At 37.0% G+C, this 20450-nt stretch overlaps 1 protein-coding gene across 4 annotated transcripts in view; it reads right to left on the bottom strand.

The window, feature by feature from the left end:
• Rprd2 (regulation of nuclear pre-mRNA domain containing 2) overlaps positions 1-20450 on the bottom strand; it is an 89809-nt gene that overhangs the window by 28419 nt on the left and 40940 nt on the right. For all 4 annotated transcript variants that reach the window (XM_046421632.2, XM_046421631.2, XM_046421634.2 and 1 more), the window contains exon 2: positions 18371-18500. In XM_046421632.2, the coding sequence (XP_046277588.1) occupies positions 18371-18500 (130 nt within the window). The remainder of the gene's footprint in view (positions 1-18370; positions 18501-20450) is intronic.

Here is a 20450-nt window from a genome sequence, read left to right on the forward strand (position 1 = left end):
TATAAACTTTTCTTACTTGATTTGTAACAATAACAAAAAAATTAGTTGACCTTGCAGAATTGTTATGATATTCAAAAGATGCTTTCTTACAAGACTTATCTCCACCACTTTAAAACAGCAAGGTCTAGCAAATTATTTCATAGTATAAAGTTCAGAAGAATACAAGTGGAAGTACCCAGGTGTCACAGTTAAAATACAACTAAACAGCATAATCACATGCTTCACTTAGGGGAGTACTCCTTTATCAATATCTTATCACCAGGACATTATCAGAATAATGTACTATTTCTGTTTTCTTTCTTTTCTTTTTTTGGTACTAGGGACTGAACCCAGGGGTGTTTAACCACTGAGCCACAATCCCCAGCTCTTTTCTATATTTTTATTTAGAGATAGGGTCTTGCTAAATTGCTCAGGACTTGCCAAGTTGCTGGGGCTGGCTATGAACTTTCAATCCTCTGCCTCAGCCTCCCAAACCGCTGGAATTATAGGTATGTGTTACCACTTCCAGCTTTAATGTGCTATTTCTTACAGATTCTTTTTTTTTTTCTTTGCATTACTGGGGCTTGAACCCAGGGACCTGCATAGGTAAATATACACCTAAGTAAGTATATACCCAACCCAAGATGGGTTGGACAAGTATATACCCAACCCAACTTATAGGTTCTTAGTAAATATTTGCTAAATACCCGAGAGGAAGACTAAATAGGTCAATTTATAGGGGAGGCAGTCAATACCTTAAAACAAAAACAAAAAAACCTCAAGGCTTAGAAATACTAGATGAAAACAGATCTTATCTCACTTTGAAAACTCAAAAACTTGCTGCTCTGTATCTTCTAAAATTCACTTATTCATCTATGACACAAAAATTCCTTAGTGTATAACTTGGTTTTTAGTTTTACAGTGTCTCTGCAATGCAAGTTTAATCTTCTTTTATTTTTATTCCAGGGGTTAAACCCAGGGGCACTTAACCACTGAGACATATCCCCAGCCCTTTCATTTCCTCCCTCCCTCCCTCCTTCCTTACTTCCTTCCAATCAGTTACACATGACAGCAGAATGTTCTTTGCCCCTTTCATTTTTTGAGACAGGGTTTCATATTTTATCTTCAGACAGTTGCTTAGGGCCTTGATAAGTTGCTGAGGCTAGTCTTGAACTTGTGATCCTGTGCACCACTGTACCTGGCTGGAAGTTTAATCTTGCTGTTCTTTAAGTCCCCCCTCCCCCCACCGCAACAGTTCTGGGGGTTGAACCCAGGGCCTCCTTGTGCATGCTAGGAAAGCACTCTACTACTGAGCAACATCCCTAGTCTTTTTTTGTGTGTGTGGTGCTGGAGATTGAACCCAGGACCTTGTGCATGTGAGGCAAGCACTCTACTCTATATCCCCAGCTCTGATTATATTATTTTAAGACAGGGTCTCACTAAGTTGCCCAGGCTGGCTTCAAACTTGCAATCTTCCTTCCTCAACCTCCTCAGTAGCTGGGATTTTTGTGTGTGTTTTCCATGTTGTAAGGGTCTTTCATCCCCTATAATCATAAAAACATTCATACTTTCTTCAAAGTTTTTTCTTTGGTGGTGCTGGGGATCAAACCAAGGGTCTCATGAATGCTAAGCACAAATTCTGCCACACAGCCAGCTACAACTTCAAACATGCTAAGATTTTGTTTTTCATATCAAGGTAATTCATTTGTGTGTGTGTGTGTGTGTGTGTGTAATAGGAAAACATTTTATTTTTTCTAAGAGAAAGTATCATAAGTATCATATCCCAGAATCTCTTATTAAGAGTTCATTTTCTAGGGGCTGTGGCTGTGGTTCAGTGGTAGAGCACTTGCCTAGCATGTGTGAGGCACTGGGTTCAATTCTCAGCACCACATATAAATAATGAATAAAATGAAGGTCCATCAATGTCTTAAAAAAAAGAGTTCATCTTTCCCCCAGTGATTTAAATACAACTTCTACAATTGGCAAAGGTGACCACAAACATATAGGTCCACTTCTGTGCTCTAGGTTTTGTTATTTAAGTCTATTTCACCATTCTACACCACACTGCTTTAATTACTACAAAGTTATTATGTTCTGAATGTTTGTGTTCCACTAAAATTCTTTTTTTTTTCCTTTCTTCCTTTTTTTTTGGTACTGGGGATTGAACTTAGGGGCCCTTGACTACTGAGCTACATCCCCAGCCCTATTTCTCTAAGACACAGTCTCAAAGAGTTGCTTAGCATCTCGCTTTTGCTAAAGCTGGCTTTGAACTTGAAACCCTCCTGTCTCAGTCTCCTGAGCTGCTGGTGGGTGCCACCATGCTTGGCCAATTTATTTATTTTTAGGTGCTGCTGAAAATTGAACCCAGTGCCTTACATGTACTAGGTAAGCACTCTACTACTGAGCCACAATCCCAGCCCTTCATGTTACCCCAAGGTGATAGGTAGTATTCAGCAGGTAGAGCCTTTGGGAGGTGATTAGTGCCCTTATAGACTTTCTGTGGTCCCAAATTGCAATAATTGGTTCTTAACTTTTTGTTTGAATTATCTATGATATTGCAAATAACTGAAATGTATCTATTTTGTTTGCTATCTGGTATTCCAATATGCCATAATTTAACCACTTTATTGCAGGAAAATATCTTGTTTCTAATTTTTATTCTCATGAACATTAACAATGTCACTGTAAATTGATCAATTCTCTTCTATTGATCTTGCTGCACCTGTTTATGGGCATAAACATTTAGCTTGAGAATGAAAATCACTAGATCACAGGGTAAAAATAACAAACTGTTTTTAAAAAGGTTGCACCAGCTGGGCGTGATGGCACACCACCTGTAATCCTACTAGCTTGGGAGGCTGTAAACCTGGTAAGACCCTGTTTCAAAATAAAAAAAGAGTTGGGGATGTGGCTGAGTGGGACCAAAGGGTGGGGAGGGGAGTAGTACCAGTGGGACATGGTGGCCATTCCCAGCAATTTAGTAAAACAGTCTCAAAAAAGAAGGTATGGTGGGGGGTAGAAAGATAGTGGAATGAGACGGATATCATTAACCTAGGTACGTTTATGAAGAAACAAATGGTGTGACTCTACCTGTGCACAATCAGAGAAATGAAAAATTGTGCTCCATATGTTACCATGAATTGAAATGTTTCCTGCTGTCATGTATAACAAATTAGAATAAATAAATTAAAAAAGAAGAAGAAGAAATGGGGGCTGGGGCTGTAGCACAGTGGCAGAGTGCTTGTCTAGCATGTGTGAGGCACTGGGTTTAATCTTTAGCATAAAAATAAATAATTATTAAAAAGAAAAAGCAAGGACCCTGGGGGGAGGGAAAAAAAAAAAGGTACGGTGATTTAGCTCCGTGGGATAAACTGCCAGTTCAATCCCCAGTACTAGGAAAAATAAAAGGTTTTTGTATCAATCAATTCTCATTGACATCAGTATATGAGAGTTTCCATTGCGTCATAATTTTGCTAATGTTGGTATTGATGAACTTTAAAATTTTTGCCCTGAGAGATATTCATGTTGGTATTTTTTAAAAATATTTTTTTAGTTGTAGGTGGACATAATACCTTTAATTTGTTTATTTTTATATGGTGATAAAGATCAAACCCAGGGCCTCACATGTGCTAGGCAAGCACTGAGCTACAAACCCAACACTGGAATGACATTTAAAGGTTAGAAAAAGCAGAAAGGATTCTCCTTTTGGTGTTTGGTTCTCACATGAATCCACACACAGCAGTCCAGGTAGCAAGGGCTGCTTATGCAGTTCAGTGAGGAATGCTCTCCAGCCTGTTTCTTTGCTACTACAACAGCCGACATTATTTCAATAATCCACTCTTTCCTCAGGTCTAGATCTCACTTGGAGGAGGGACTACTTAGATCTAGAGATTGTAGTTGCTTTCTGTGGACATTATCCTATCACAGCTTTTATTTGTTTTAGTAGTTAACCACCTAAATCTATTTAACAATTCTTTATGTTAAATTTTCCCTGTTTAAATTACTAGTGTGTATTTTTCTTTCCTGATTGGAATCTGACTGACAGAGTATATAATGATGTATTTCAGCAGTTCTTTTGCTGACAGGTGCTATCCCAAAAGAAGGCAGAAGCAGATAAAAGAGTTTAGGCATTTTCTATTAAGTCAGATATTAAAGGGTGTGCAAGAAGGTAATATTACTGTCCTTATCAATTGTTTTTAATGTGCTTATTTTTCATTAAAATGTTTTTTTATTTTTATTGTTCTAAAAGTGATTAACAGTTGCTGGACTATAGTCCCAGCAACTCTGGAGGCAGAGGCAGGAGGACTGTAAGTTCAAGGCCAGCCTAGGCAACTTAGTAAGATCTTGTCTTAAAATAAAAAATAAAAAGGACTAGGCATATAACTTATGGTAGAATGCTCCTGGATTCAATTCCCATTATTGCAGGGTGGGGAAAAAATAAGTGATTAATAGGGGAAAAAATGATCAATATATATTCAAACAATTTCCCAGTTTTAACTTCTAACATAAATGCCAGATAAAACTGTCTTTCTTCTTTATTTGCAATTCTTTATGTATTGTGGATATGAACCTTTTGTTAACTGCACTGTAAATATTTTCTCCTAATTTGAGGCTATGAGGCTTATCTTTTCACCTTTTGAATAGTGTCTTTTTTGTGTGGCTGGTAGTACTAGGGATTAAATCCAGGATCTCCTGCATACTAGACAACCATAATCTACCAATGAGCTACATCCCAGTCCAAATATTTCAATTAAATCGACAAATGCATTAAAATAGGTTGGAAATAATCTAGAGCTTACATATATTACTAATAGTATTATAATTATTGTATTATTATTATTATATAAATATAATTATATTACTACATCCAGGGTCTCCTGCATACTAGGCAAGCATACTCCACCAATGAGCTACATCCCAATCCAAATATTTCAATTAAATCGACAAGTACATTAAAATAGGTTGGAAATAATCTAGAGCTTACATATATTACTAATAGTATTATAATTACTGTATTATTATTATATAAATATAATTATAGGGCTGGGGATGTGGCTCAAGCAGTAGCGCACTCGCCTGGCGTGCGCGGGGCACTGGGTTGGATCCTCAACACCACATAAAAATAAAATACACTGTGTCCACATAAAACTAAAAAATAAATATAATTATATTACATGCTATATTTAAGTTTATATAGATGTTCCACATCTGGAATAAGATGAAATGGGTTAATGTAACTGAATTCAGTAATCTTATGAGGTCAAATCAAGAGACATCCTCCTATATAGTCTTCAAGAAGATATATATAGGGCTAGGGCTGCAACTCAGTGGCAGAGCATTTGCCTAGCATGTGTGAGGCACCCGGTTTGATCCTCAGCATCACATAAAAATAAAAAACAGAAGATACTTTTCTTTCCTTGTTAGAGTCTGTAAACAAGTCAAAATAACACCTGGCATTTAGCCAGGGGAATGTTAGAGTTCATAAACAAGTCTGGATGGTGCCTGGCAAAATGCCAGAGGGAGTGGTTTGAGAAGTAACAAAAGCGAGCCATTAAGTCTAGAGATTCCTTATTGGTTGACTGATGTATCTAGTTTATGCTAATTAGATAAGCTCTGTGGAATGTATAAATACTGCTCCTGTCCTGCAATAAACGGCTCCCACTCCTGCTGTATCAACGTACACAAGTTATTCGTCACCCCCCGGTTATTTTGCTGCAGCAGCCGGACTGCGGCATTTCCTGATTGCAATACTGTCCTTATCATTTCTTTAATATTTATTTTTTAGCTGGACACAATATCTTTGTTTTATTTATTTTTATGTGGTGCTGAGGATCGAACCCAGAGCCTCACACGTGCTAGGTGAGAGCTCCACCACTGAGCCACAACTCCAGCCCTCAACTGTTTTTAATATGCTTATTTTTCATTAAAATGTTACTTACAGCAGTTGTAATATACTTCTTCCACATTCAGGTATTTAATTACATGGAATTAATATCTGTGTATGGTAAAAATGGAATCTAATTTCCCTTACTTATGAAAAAAGTCAATATCAGCATTATTTATTAAAACATTCATTTTCTACCACCTGCAGTGTCTTACAAAAATCAAGTATACATAGATACATTAGTCTAGTTGTAGGCTTTCTATTATGTTCCACTAGTTTCTTTGTTTATCCTAGACCAATATTACACGGCTAGGTGCATTCTACTACTGAGCAACATTTCTAGCCCCTGAACAGGGTCTTGCTAAGTTGCCTAGGTTGCCCTAAACTTGTGATCCTGCCTCTCAGTCTCATGAGTCACTGGGATTACAGGCAGGTGCCACTATACCTAGCTATTTATTTTAGCTTTCTAATAAATTTTGGTTATCTAGTAGAGCAAACCCTCCCACCTTGTTTTTCTTCAAAAATTTCTTATCTTTCTTTTACCATTCATTGGTGGTGGGCAGATAGGACAGACAGACGTGGTTCATCTACACTTTCATTTGAAATTCAGTCAATTTGTAGAATTGATGGGGAAAAAAAAACAGCCTCAGATCTTACTGAAGATTGTGTGAGATTTACAAGTCAGTATTGTCAAAAACTCAATCTTTCCTCTTTACAAATATTTATTTTGGTACAATGTTTCTTTCTCTCTCTCTCTCTCTCCCTCCCTCCCTCCCTCTCTCTTTCTTTCTTTTTGGCACCAGGAATTGAACTCAGAGGTCAGAGGCAATGGACCACTGAGCCACACAACGCCAGCCCTTGCAATTAATTGTTGATACTTTGACATTAAGTTATTTTAAAACGAGTATACACTCTAATCTGTTATTCTTTTTTTTATCTTTTTTTTGGGGGAGGGTACCAGGGATCAAACTCGGGGGCACTCAGTCACTGAGCCACATCCCAAGCCATATTTTGTATTTTATATAGAGACAGGGTCTCACTGAGTTGCTTAGTGCCTCACTTTTGCTGAGGCTGGCTTTGAACTCATGATCCTCCTGCTTCAGCCTCCTGAGCCACTGGGATTATAAATATGCACCACTGTGCCCAGACAGTGTGTTTCTTAATTATATCTTAGAATTTTCTTCACAATCCAGTTGATGCCAAACAAGGTGATATCCTGCCTTCTTGTTTTAGTTCTCATGCTATGAGCAAATATCCTTTCTACAGTCTATTTAGTGCCCTGTTTCTTAGAACTTTCTGTGCATTATGTTGATGATTTCATTGTTTAGAAATAGCTCCAAAGAATAGTGCCAGATTACTATCTACCATCCCTAAATTTAAGAAACCTGTGATATGCCTTAGGAAGCAAATGTGTGTGTTACAAAAATGTTATTCAGGAGTTAGTTACAGTGCTGCTGGCTGTGAGTTCAATGTTAATTAATCAACAACATATATTAAATAAGGTTATTTAAATAGAAATACTCAAAACAAGCTTACTATATATTCACTGGTTGAAGAGCTGTTGTAATCAGGTGCTCACAGGAATCCAACTCTGTATACCCTGTATTTCCCTGAGGAGCAATAATGATTCAGCATGCACTAACTGAGTGAACAGGATAACTTTACAAAACATAAGTGCTACAAATAATAAGAATAAACTGTGGACTGGTGATGTAACTCAGTTGAAAAGCACTTCTGGGATTAATCCTGGGTAACCAAAAAAAAAAAAAAAACAATAACAACAAAATATTGTATTTCATTTTTCTTACCAGTAAAAATGATTAGTTGAAATGTTTGTTGGGTGTGGTGGCACACGCCTATAATCCCAGTGGCTAGGGAGGCTAAGACAGGAGGATCACGAGTTCAAAGCCAGCTTCAGCAATGGCAAGGTGCCAAGCAATTCAGTGAGACCCTATCTCTAAATAAAATACAAAATAGGGCTGGTGATGGGCTCAGTGGTCAAGTCCCCTTGAGTTTAATCCCTGGCTACCCACCCGCCCAAAAAAAGTTTTTAATTTTTCTTGTTTTCTTAAATATGATTAAGATAATGAATTATCCTGTATTGATTGAAGTCCCCAATCTTGCTAACTCTAATTAATGCCAGTTAGTTCATCTGTAGATTCTTTTGGGTTTCCTATGTATACAGCCATATCTTTAAAATCAGTCACAATTTTGTTTGTGTGTTTTCTAATCCTTTCATTTGTACCATATATTTATTTTTCTTACCTTATTGCCCTGGCTAAGAACTTCACTGCAAAGCACTGGGCATCATCCTTGTTTTGACAGCTAAAGTTTGTTATTTTGGGAAGAAACTCACCACTAGACAGAAGTCCCTTTCTATCACTGAGTCCTTTTATTAAGGAATGAACATTTAACTCATTTTTCCTACATTTTTTGAAATCATCACAAGATTTTTCTTTTAATTCTCAAGCATTAATTTATTTTTCAACTAAACCACGTTTCCATTCCCAGGATAAACCCTATTATAGTTAAGATGATTTATCCTAATTATGATACACTAGACTCAGTTTTTTTTTCCTATCTATGCTCATAAATATAATTCTATTTTTTTCTTTCTCATCTTTTCTTACTTGGGTTTTGGTGTCAAAAGTTATACAACTATCATTAAGATGAGATGAGAAACATTTTCATTGAAAAAAATTGTGCCTTAATATTGGAATGATTCTTTTCCTTCAATATTTGGTAAAGAATGTAGGTCAGGGATATTTCTTTCTTTTTGACACTGGGGATTAAACTGAGGGTTGCTCTACCATTAAACTGCATCCTCAGCCCTTTCTATTTTTTAGTTTTAAATGTGAGTCAGGGTCTCACTAAGTTGTCCAAGCTGGCCTTGAACTTACAATCCTTCTTCCCCAGTCTCCTTAGTTGCTAGAATTACAGGCATGTGCCACCATACCCAGTTCAAATTTATCTACTTCAGATACTTTAAAGGAACTTAACCACTGCCTAAATTTTCAAATTCATAGGTATCCTTTTCTTATGGCCCGTAACATCTGTAATAATGTCCTCCTTCTGACATTACTAATAGTATTTATGCCCTTTCTTTCTTGTGGTGATGAATCTCATGTGAAATTTTTCAGTTTTATTATTTTTCTTGAAAAAACCTAGTGTTTTCTTTGTTAACCTTTTACTGTATATTTGTTTGGCTTTGCGTTATCTTATTCCTAATTTTTATATTATAGGGAAATACATGCAAAATTCATATATTAACTTTTTATGTGTATACGCTGGGGATCAAACCAAAGACCTTAATAGCACATACTCTATCACTGAATTATACCTCCAACTCTGTATCTTAAACTTTTTTAAGTGTACAATTTGATAACATTAAGTATATTCATATTGTTGTGCAACTATCACCACCATCCATATTTCCAAAATTTTCTTTATTGTGCAAAACTAAAACATGCATGGTGGCACATGCCTGTACTCCCAGGTGCTTGGGAAGCTGAGGTAGGAGGATTACAAGTTAAAAGCCAGCAACTTAGTGAGGCCCTAAGGCAACTTAGAGAGACTCTGTCTCTCTTTAAAAAAAAAAAAAAAGCTTGGGATGTGGTTCTGTGATGCAGTGTCTCTGGATGGATTCAATCCCTGGTACCAAAAAAAGCCACCACTACCCCAAACAAACAAAAAACCCCTGAAACGCTATACATATTAAACAGTAATTCCTCATCCTACTCTCTCTACTCCAGCCACTGGCAACCACCATTCTTCTTTCCGCCTTCATGAACTTGAATATGAGGTACCTCACAACATATTTTGTTTATTTTGCTTTTTTTTTGAACTTCTGAGATGGATACTTAGCTCATTTTTTGAATAGATTTATGTTCCTTTAGAAGTATTTTATTTATTAATCTGTTTAATCTTCATGACATCTTTAAGAGACAATCTGCACTATTATTCTCAATTTACAGGTGAAAAAAGAAGCACAAGAAAGTTAAATAACTATTCCAACAAGTGATATATTTTTAAATCAAGGCAACTTGATTCCAAAACTGGCATTCTAACCTCCAAACTCTGCTGTTTCCCCCCAAAGAGGAGATATACCAAGAATAAACACACACATAGGCAAGGATGGAAAAAACATCAAGATATTATTGCAGAGGCTTTAAGTGTCTTCCTCAGTGCTTGAACCATCTTACTTACACGTTTCTCTGGATATGGTACTACAATGTAAAAAGAAGTCAGCAAAGGCTACTGAGTGACATGATCTCATTTTTTCATATTTTTAAAAATATTTTTTAAATTATAGGCAGACACAATACCTTTATTTTATTTTATGTAATGCTGGGGATCAAACCCAGTACCTCACGCATGCCAGGCGAGCGCTCTGCCTCTAAGCCTCAGCCCCAGCTCCTCATCCTTTCATATTTTTTAATGTTCAATTTCCAGTCTTAAAATGGTTTTATACCACTGATTTTATCATCAGTATTCTTGTCTGCAAAATAATAATCTTTTTTTATTTTCTGGTATGGGAGATTGAACTCAGGGACACTCAACCACTGAGCCTCACCCCCAGCCCTACTTTGTATCTTATTTAAAGACAGGGTCTCACTGAGTTGCTTAGTGCCTCACCATTGCTGAGGCTGGCTTTGAACTTGGGATCCTCCTGCCTCAGCCTCCTGAGCTACTGGGATTATAGGCATATGCCAATGTGCCCAGCTCAAAATAATAATCTAGTGGTTTGAGGATCAAAGCAGATAACAAAGACAAAAAGGAATTTGTTAAATCATAAAGCAATATAAAATATATTTTAATCAATGATCAAAGTATTTACTTGGTAACATTAATTTGAAATAATAATAATGCCATAAATTTCCTCTTTATCATCGAAATCATCAAATCAGCAGCTAACATTTAAGTGTTTGAATTCCGGTCATTGTTCTAAGACCTTGTGTGTATTAGTAACTCATGTATTATTGTACTCTATGGGATAGTAATATTATCGGTTCTTCATACAGGTAAGAAAACTGAGATTAATTTAAATTGCTTAATGTTATAGAGCTGGAAGGTGGTATAGCTAGGATTCAATCCAAGCTGGTTACAGAGCTTACGGTAATTAATTATTAAAACATATCTCTCTAGGGCTGGGGATGTGGCTCAAGCGGTAGTGCGCTCGCCTGGCATGCGTGCGGCCCGGGTTCGATCCTCAGCACCACATACAAACAAAGATGTTGTGTCCGCCAAAAACTAAAAAAAAAAAAAAAAAAAAAAATGTATATATATTAAAATTCTCTCTCTCATTAAAAAAAAAAACTTATAAAACTTATCTCTCTAGATCTCTGAACATCTATGTAGATGAGTGTGAAGTGAATGAAAAAGATAATAGAAACTGGAAAACAAGATAGGGGGTATCATAATAAAAGAAATACATCAAAAAGAACAGTAATAATGGGGAATTAGCTGAACACAGTGGTGCACATTTATAATCCCAGCTACTTGGGAGGTTGAGGAAGGAGGATAGCAAGTTCAAGGCCAATCTGGGCAATTCAGAAAACTATCTCAAAAACCAAAAAGGGTTAGGGATGTAGCTCAGTGGTAGACAGCCCCTGGAGTCAATCTCCAGTACCACAATAAAAAATAAAAATTAAATTAAAAAGAGGTGTGTGGCGGGGGATTAAAAAGCAGAGAGAAGGGCTGGGGTTGTGTCCCAGTGGTAAAGTGTTTGCCTAGCATAAGTGAGGTACTGGGTTTGATCCTCAGGATCACACACAAAAAATAACTAAATAAAATAAAGGTACTGTGTACATCTACAACTAAAAAATATTTTTAAAAAAGCAGAAAGAAAAGGAGGAACAAACATTAACAGAAGAACTAGTCACTGGCAAGTGACTAAGAAATGAAGAAGCCATTATAGGATGAAAAAATTTTGAATTAGATTTAGGAGGGTTATTTGACAGAGAAAACTAATAAGGCTAAGAATAAAAATAATCTGAGTCCCAATTCCAGCTCTTTAAACTGGTTTTATTTTGATTAAGTTCTTTTTTTTTTTTTTTTTTTTTGTGGTGCTGGGGATTGAACCCAGGGCCCTGTGCATGCAAGGCAGGCCCTCTACCATCTGAATTATATCCCCTGGTTAATTTCTTAACTGTTCTGGGCTTGTTTTCTCATTTTGTAAAAACGCAATAATAATACCCAATATGCGTATCTGCAGAGTTGGTTATTGTGAGTTTAAAATAACAGTTATATAATAATTTATAACATTCCCACATAAATTGTAGAAGCTGATTTATACAACTGTAAGGCATGCTATTGTTTTATAAATTCTGAGCTCATTTTATCATATAACCCTGAAGTTCCCAGGGCTTCTGGGGTTTCCAGAAGATAGGTAAACATGTTGTCAAAAAGCTAGATACAGATATTATTAGTATATGGAGTTTATAGTTAAATCCATTCATAGAAACAAAAAAGGAGTTTGACAGTTTATAGTCTGAATATGAGAGAAGACTGCCAAACTTCACACTTCCAAATAGCTTCAAGACTTTTTTCACTAGCTAATGATTAGCACAGATGTGATGAGAAACATTTTTTAGTGGTGGACTAATTTCAAAGCATCAAACTCATTATTCCCCCCAATGCTTTTCCCAATAAAAGTCTTACATATAGTTCTCTACAAGCTTGAAACAAAATGTTAAAATGTGAGGCAGGCACTATACCAACTGAGCTATATTCCCAGCCCAAAGATGAAAATTTACAAGCACAAATGAAGCTGGACATGGTGGCACATGCCTGTAATCCCTGGAGATTGGGAGGCTGAGGCAGGAGGATCGTGAGTTCAAAGCCAGCCTCAGCAACTTAGAGAGGCCCTAAGCAACTCAGTGAGACCCTGTCTCTAAATAAAACACACAAAAGGGCTGGGGATAAGGGTCAGCAGTTAAGTGTCCCTGAGTTCAATCCTCAATACCAAAACAAAACAAAACAAAAACAACAGCACCCCACAAATGACTGCTTTTTTATGTGGTGCTGAGGACAGAACCCAGGGCCTCGTATGTGCTAGGCAAATGCTCTACCGCTGAGCCACATCCCCAGTCCACAAATGACTGCTTTTTACGAAGTCCTAGAATAGTGATAGAATTCCACTAAGTTCCACTCACATCAAAAATATATCTATTCTCACATAGTTCTGACAGAATACAAATGAACTTTCAGTTCTTAAGGGGATTCTTTTGCAATCCATTGAAGTCACTGCTGAGCAGAGTAATTCATAGTTTCTCAAATGAAATTAATAGATTCCTTGTGTTTCAAGTGGAACTTTCAACTATTATGTTCTCACAATGATGTACATTCAGATAAACTTGTATTTTTGTCCCCTATCTTGGATCCTGGACACAAATAGCAAATAAGTATCATCAAATTGGTTTACCTTTATTTATATCCCTCTCTCATATATTTTCATTATATTTTATGTAATAATAACTAGCACATCTAAAATAAATTTTCTAGGTTTCCAGCCAATGGAATTTGTTTTTTTTTTTTTTAAGAGAGAATGAGAGAGGAGAGAGAGAGAAAGAGAATTTTAATATTTATTTATTTTTTTTTTAGTTCTTGGCGGACACAACATCTTTGTTTGTATGTGGTGCTGAGGATCAAACCCGGGCCGCACGCATGCCAGGCGAGCGCGCTACCGCTTGAGCCACATCCCCAGCCCCATAGCCAATGGAATTTGAAATAAAAAAAGTGAAAAGTAAAATGAAAATTTAATAAAAGGAAGTTAAATAATTGGAAGAAAAAGTTTCCCAACTATGCTAGGGCAAATTCTTGTAATCTGAGATCTTGTCTCCCTCTTTAGTCATCTGTTTTAACATGTGACCACAAGTCTATGCCATATATATATATATATATATATATACACACATTACATACATACATACATATATATATTTTTGGCGGGGGGATGGTACTGGATTTTAACCCAGGGGCAATTTATCCCTGGGCTACATCCCCAGCCCCCTCTTTTTTTTTCTTGGTACCAGGAACTGAACCCAGGTATACTCGACCACAGACCTATTTTTGTATTTTATTTAGAGACAGGGTCTCACTGACCTGCTTAGTGCCTCACCCTTGCTGAGGCTGGCTTTGAACTCTCAATCCTCCTGTCTCAGCCTCCTAAGCCACTGGGATTACAGGTGTGAACCCCCACATAGCCTCCCTTTTTAAAAAAATTTTTTTTCAATTTTTTTAATTTTATTTACTTATTTTTATTTTTTAGTTTTCGGCAGACACAACATCTTTGTTTGTATGTAGTGCTGAGGATCGAACCCGGGCCACACGCATGCCAGGCGAGCGCACTACCGCTTGAGCCACATCCCCAGCCCTTTTTTTTCCAATTGTTGATGGACCTTTATTTATTTTATTTTATATGCAGTGCTGACAACAGAACCTAGTGCCTCACACATGCTAGGCAAGTACTCAACCACTAACTCACAACCCCAGTGCCCCTAGTCCTTTTTTAAATAGTTTATTTAGAGACAGGTTTTCTCTGAGTTGCTTAGGACCTCGCTGAGTTGCTGAGGATGTCTTTGAATCTGCAATCCTTCTGTCTCAGCCTCCTGAACAGCTGGGATTACAGAGGTGTGCCACCATGCCCAGCCCCTAGCCCTTTTTATTTTGAGACAGGGTCTCCCTAAATTGCTGAGGCTGGCCTACAACTTGCAATGATGCTTTAGCCTCCTGGTTTTGGGGATTACAACCGTGCACCAGTGCATATGGCTCCTATACCAATTTTTAACCAAGTATCACATTAAAAAGATTAAGGGAATAAAATAAATGCCAAAATGTTGAGGTATCTAACAGATTACCCACAGCTTAATTTCATTCATCAGATGAGCTTTGTTTGCCAGCAAGATAATTAATTAAATCTATTTGTTCTGGCACTACGGATTTAATCCAGAAGCACTCTACCATTGAGCTACAACCCTAACCCCCCCCCCCCTTTAACACAATATCTTTATTTTATTTATTTTTATGTGGTGCTGAAGATCAAACCCAGGGCCTTGCATGTGGTAGGCAAGCACTCTACTGCTGAGCCCCAACCCCAGCCCCAACCCTAACCCTTTTTATTTTTTATTTTGGGACAGGGTGTCACCAAGTTGAAGAAGCTGGCCTTAAACTTATGATAATTCTGCCTCAGCCTCCCCAGTAACTGGGATTATAGGCATCTGACACTATAAACACGAAGCAGCTGCTTTTAAAAATACATGTTCGTGGGAGGTGCAGTGGCGCATCCCTGTAATCCCAGTGACATGAGAGGCTGAGGCAGGAGGAGCATAAATTCTAGGTCAGTATCAGCAATTTAGCAAGGCCCTAAGCAACTTAGGAAGACCCTGTTTCAAAATAAAAAGTAAAAAGGGCTGGCAATGTAGCTCAGTGGGAAAGTGCCTGAGTTAAATTGCCAGTACCACAATAAATAAACAAATAAATAAACAAATAATAAATTCTAAAAATCTGTACATAATTAATAAGACAAGTTGTCAGCCATATATATATATATATATTATATAGAATATTTATTTTGTGTGTGTGTGGTATTCAGGATCAAAACTAGGGCCCTGCACATTCTAAGTACTCTACCACTGAGCTATATCTTCATCCCAACAATCTTATATTAATCTTTTAACTAGGCCATGAAATCCAAAAGCCTATGAAACACGAGGCTAAACTGTCAAGAGACTACAGTGAAGCCAAGTGCTGTGGCACATACCTATACTCCCAGTGACTTGAGAGGCTGAGGCAGGAAGATCGTGAGTTTAAAACCAGCCACAACAATTTAGCAAGACTTTGCCTCTAGATAAAATACATAAAAAGTGTGGGACTGGGGATGTGACTCAGTGGTTAAGTGCTACTGGGTTCAATCCCTAGTACCGAGAGAGAGAGAGAGAGAGAGAGAGAGAGAGAGAGAGAGAGAGACAGAGACAGACAGACTATAGTGATATTTATGGCAGAAATTCTTAGTAAAGATCATCTAGCACACTGGTCTCTTACTCAAAATTACACTGGTTTACATTACATAAGGAAGCAGCACAGATCAGTACAACAGCCCTTGTCAGCCTTGAGGGGAAATTCTGGCTACTTAACTCCAGGCAACTATGAGAGCTTAGGCAAGGTACTTAACTTCTCTAAGCCAGTTTCTTTTTCCTTAAAATGAAGATAATAGTAGTACGTACTATATAAAGCTGTTTTCAGAATTAAATGATAAAGAATTTTGTATATTATTTGGTCAAGTAGAAGTATTCAATATCCAGAGGCTCCAGAGGCTGAGAGGTTGAGAGGCTAAGCAACTCAGTGAGACCCGGTCTCTAAATAAAATATAAAACAGGGGTGGGGATGTGCTCAGTGGTAGAGTGCCCCTGAGTTCAATCCCCTGTACCACAAAAAGGAAGTTTTTAACAAATGGTACATGTTATTTCATGTACTTCTGATGTGTGTATAAATATTTATTAATCCTTTTGCAATATTAAAGTAGACATTTCAAGTTACTCTAAAGAAGGAACAAGGTTCATCCAATTCGGAATGTGTTAATACTAACAAATGGGTCATTGCCAATAAATGTATGATTTGAAGAAGTATTTAGCTATTGTAATTGTTCCAAACGTGTTTTTTTAATTTATTTTTATTTTTTTATTTTTAGGTGGACACAATATCTTTATTTTATTTTTTTTACGTAGTGCTGAAGATTGAACCCAGTGCCTCATGCATACTAGGTGAGCACTCTACCACTGAGCCACAACCTCAGCCCTTGTTCCAAGTGTTTATACGTAGTTAAGAATGTATCTCTTGACCGGGCGCACACCTGCAATCCTAAGGCAGTAGGATCACGAGTTCAAAGCCAGCCTTGGCAAAAAGTGAGTCACCAAACAATTCAGTGAGAACCTCTCTCTAAATAAAATACAAAACAGAACTGGGGACGTAGCTCAGTGGTTGAGTGCCCGAGTTCAATCCCCCCGCCAAAAAAAGAATGTATTTCTTAGTCAGGCGCGGCGGTGCATTCCTGTATCCTAGTGGTTTGGGAGGCTGAGGCAGGAGGATCACAAATTTGAAATCAGCCTCAGCAACTTAGTGAGGCTTAAACAACTTAGTGGGGCCCTATCTCAAAAAATAAAAAGGGCTGGAGATATGGCTCAGTGATTAGGAGATCTTGGATTCAATTCCTGGTACCAAAACAAAAACACAATTTTCAAATATAGACGTAATACAAAGAAAACACAATTAATACAGGGCAAAATGATCATATATTACACACACACACACACACACACACACCAGAATTCATCAGATGTACGGATGTTTAAAATACCTCCCCAAAAAAGTACCCATGAATGATCAAAATTTAGTAAATGCTGCTTTGAAATTAGCATTGTGAAGATCCCCAAAGAAATGAAATTATTTATATAATAATGTGCACTCAATCTTCAGGACAGGAAAGTTAGTATGGATCATTCTCCAAACATTTGAGCATGGAGCACTTCCTTCTTTGACTATTTTCACAGGCATACACTGTAGGAAACACCAGATACAAATTCTGCTAAGAATGAAATAAATCAATATGGTGTTGAAAATAAGTTGTCTTTAATTACATTTCTCTTTAATTACACAGATTTTTCTGGACACAGGAAATGTATACCTGTAATTCCAGCAACTTGGGAGGCTGGGGAGGAAGATCACAAGCTCGATGCCAGCTTGAGCATCTTAAGAGAGACCCTGACTCAAAAAATTTAAAAAGGGCTAGTATGTAGCTTGGTGGTAGAACACCAATGGTTTTAATCCCTAGTACTTCAGTAAACAAACAAATAAATAAATATTTCAAAGGAATTGGGAATGTAGTTCAGTGGTCAAATACCCTTGGGGTTCAATCACCAATAACACAAACAAACAAACACAGATTTCATGGGGGTAGGGCAAGATTACAAAAATAGGAAGAAGAAATAAAATGTGTTTAAGGGGGGAAAAAAAAAAGTGGGAGGGGAAGCCTGGGGTTAGCACAGTGGTATGGCACCTGCTAGTGCACATAAGGCCCTGTGTTCAATCCCCAGCACCACAACAAATAAACAGAAGCAGAAGTTAGAAAGAAGCATTGTCAGAGGTATGACCAGGAGATACATTTGGTCAAGCAAGGGCAGAAAAGATCAACTTTTTAAAACTTTTTCTTTTTATATTTATTTTTTAGGTGTAGATGAACACAACACAATGCCTTTATTTTTATGTGGTGCTGAGGATCGAACCCGGTCCCACCTGTGCTAGTGGAGGGCTCTACAATCCCAGCCCTGGGAAAAAATTCTTTAGAAGAAAAATGTGTAAATTATCAGGAATGTACAATGAGCCATTTGGGCAAATATCTTCAGATCTTCAAGCATGTGCAACTACTATGGTTCTTGCTACTAGGTGAAAAGGAAAACTAAAATCCTATATTTTCTAAACTTAGATCCCAAAGAGTAATGAGAATTTACTTACTTCACTAGAGCAGCTGCTTCAGGAAGTACATCAGCAAACGATTCACGGAATATGATTGCATTTTTCCGTTTACAGTTCTGTATGACATCATTGGCAAGGTAAAAGAGATTCAAACGGTGGGGATATGCAGCTAGAGATGAGAAGAGACAATAAAAACCAAATGAGTCATTTTATACTTAAACTTACTCCAAATATAGTGTTCTCAAACAATAGCTGTTTTTTTTTCTTTTTTACACAGATATAAAAGGATGGATGAATAAACTGACAAATGATCTAATCAATCTTTTTGTACTAAGAATCTTGACTACCTGTTAAGTTTCTGCTTAAGGCACTCAAGTAGATTTCTTCTTCACTTTGTACACATCTGGTGCTAAAGATAAAATTGTTTTCCCAAATATTTGGGAAGACAAAAAAAAAAATTGAATACACTCAACCTGTTGCAGCAATATAAAGGTTAGTGGAAAGAACATGGCCTTTGGAATCTAATCAGAATGTAACTGTATGCTGGGTAGAGTGGCACATGCCTGTAATCCCAGCAACTCAGGTGACTAAGACAGGAGAATCACAAGTTTGAGGCCAGCCTAGGCATCTTAGATCCTGTCTCAAAAAAAACAAAAAACAACCAAAGGCTCAGTGGTAGAATGTCCGTAGGTTTAATCCACAAAATCCCATAATAAAAAAAGAATGTAATTGTGTAAATTGCTAACATTACTATACGGAGAATTTTTTCATCAACTAATCCAGATACTGCTTGGGCACACCTAAGTCTTACCATCTACTGGAAAGTAAGTTCTACTTTCATTGCTAGGTAGGTGTCCTGGGAAATAATTTGAATCTATGTACATACCCTAACAAGGAAAAATCTTTTTCTCTCTCTCTTTTTTTTTTTTTAAAGATAAGGTCTAGAGGCATACACCACTGCGTCCAGTTAAATTCATTAACTAGAATCTTGAGCAAAGCCACCCAAGTTTCAATAGTACTCTGGGAATTTTAAAATTCATATGGATAATCCATCACATTTTTCTAGTTTCTCAGATTCCTTGATCTCAAATTCAGTGACCTTTAAGAACCAGCCCTTGTATATTTTAAATTTCCTTCTGGACCACACCCTCCCACTCCTATTATAATTTTTATTCAATTTCATCAAGATCTCACTTTTTTATTTTCTCTAACTCCTCAGTCTTTTCTAGTACCCAATTCTTTATCAATTCCTGTAAATTTGATCCATTATTTAAACAGTTCTTTCATCCAAATCCTCATTTTCTTTTCCTTTTCCCCCTAAATTAGCCTTGACATGTATACTCAATAAAATCCTAAATTTGGATTTATCTAATTGAATGTCTTTACTGTACCTTTTATTCTGTCATTTGGTTCTATTGATGAAAAAAATCATACCAAGAAGACTGAAACCATATAAACTCATAGTCTCCTTCTTCAACTGTTTCCTGTTAGAATCCTTCCACATGTCCTTAATTATTAATTAGCATCCTCTTCTCTCCATTTGCAGTAAGGGGTATTTCACATTTATACCACCCATCAAATCCTATCTTACTATATCCCTTCTAGCTCTCAGGAGATGACCTTACATGCTATTTCACAGAGCAGAAATAATTAGACGGGAATCATTTTCTCTCAAAAAATGTACAGTAGTCCCCCATTCCCACAGGAATTCCAAGATCCCTGAAAACAACCAATTGTAGAAAAATTCCATATATGGGTGTCCTGAACTTATGAAGGGGCTACATCACATGTTTAAAATATTTTAAGTTGAAAATGCATTTCTAACCTAATGGCATAGTTTAGACACAGTACACTATAGAGGATCAGCTGTTTACCTCATGATCACATGACCTTTCATTAGCAAGCTATAGTTTGCTGCTGCCACCCAGTATTGCAAGAATATCGTATAGCATAATGCTAGCACAGGAAGAAATAAAAATTCAAAATATAAAGTATAGTTTCTACCATGTTATCACTTTTGCATCACCGTAAAGTTGGAAATTTTTATGTTAAATCACCTTAAGTTGGGGACTGTCTGTTGAGTATACTGTGTTTGGTACTGGGGAATAAATCCAGGGCC

Source organism: Marmota monax, unplaced genomic scaffold (assembly GCF_021218885.2).
Source record: "Marmota monax isolate L192 unplaced genomic scaffold, Marmota_monax_Labrador192_F-V1.1 WCK01_AAM20220418_F8-fsc00108, whole genome shotgun sequence".
Taxonomy (NCBI): domain Eukaryota; kingdom Metazoa; phylum Chordata; class Mammalia; order Rodentia; family Sciuridae; genus Marmota; species Marmota monax.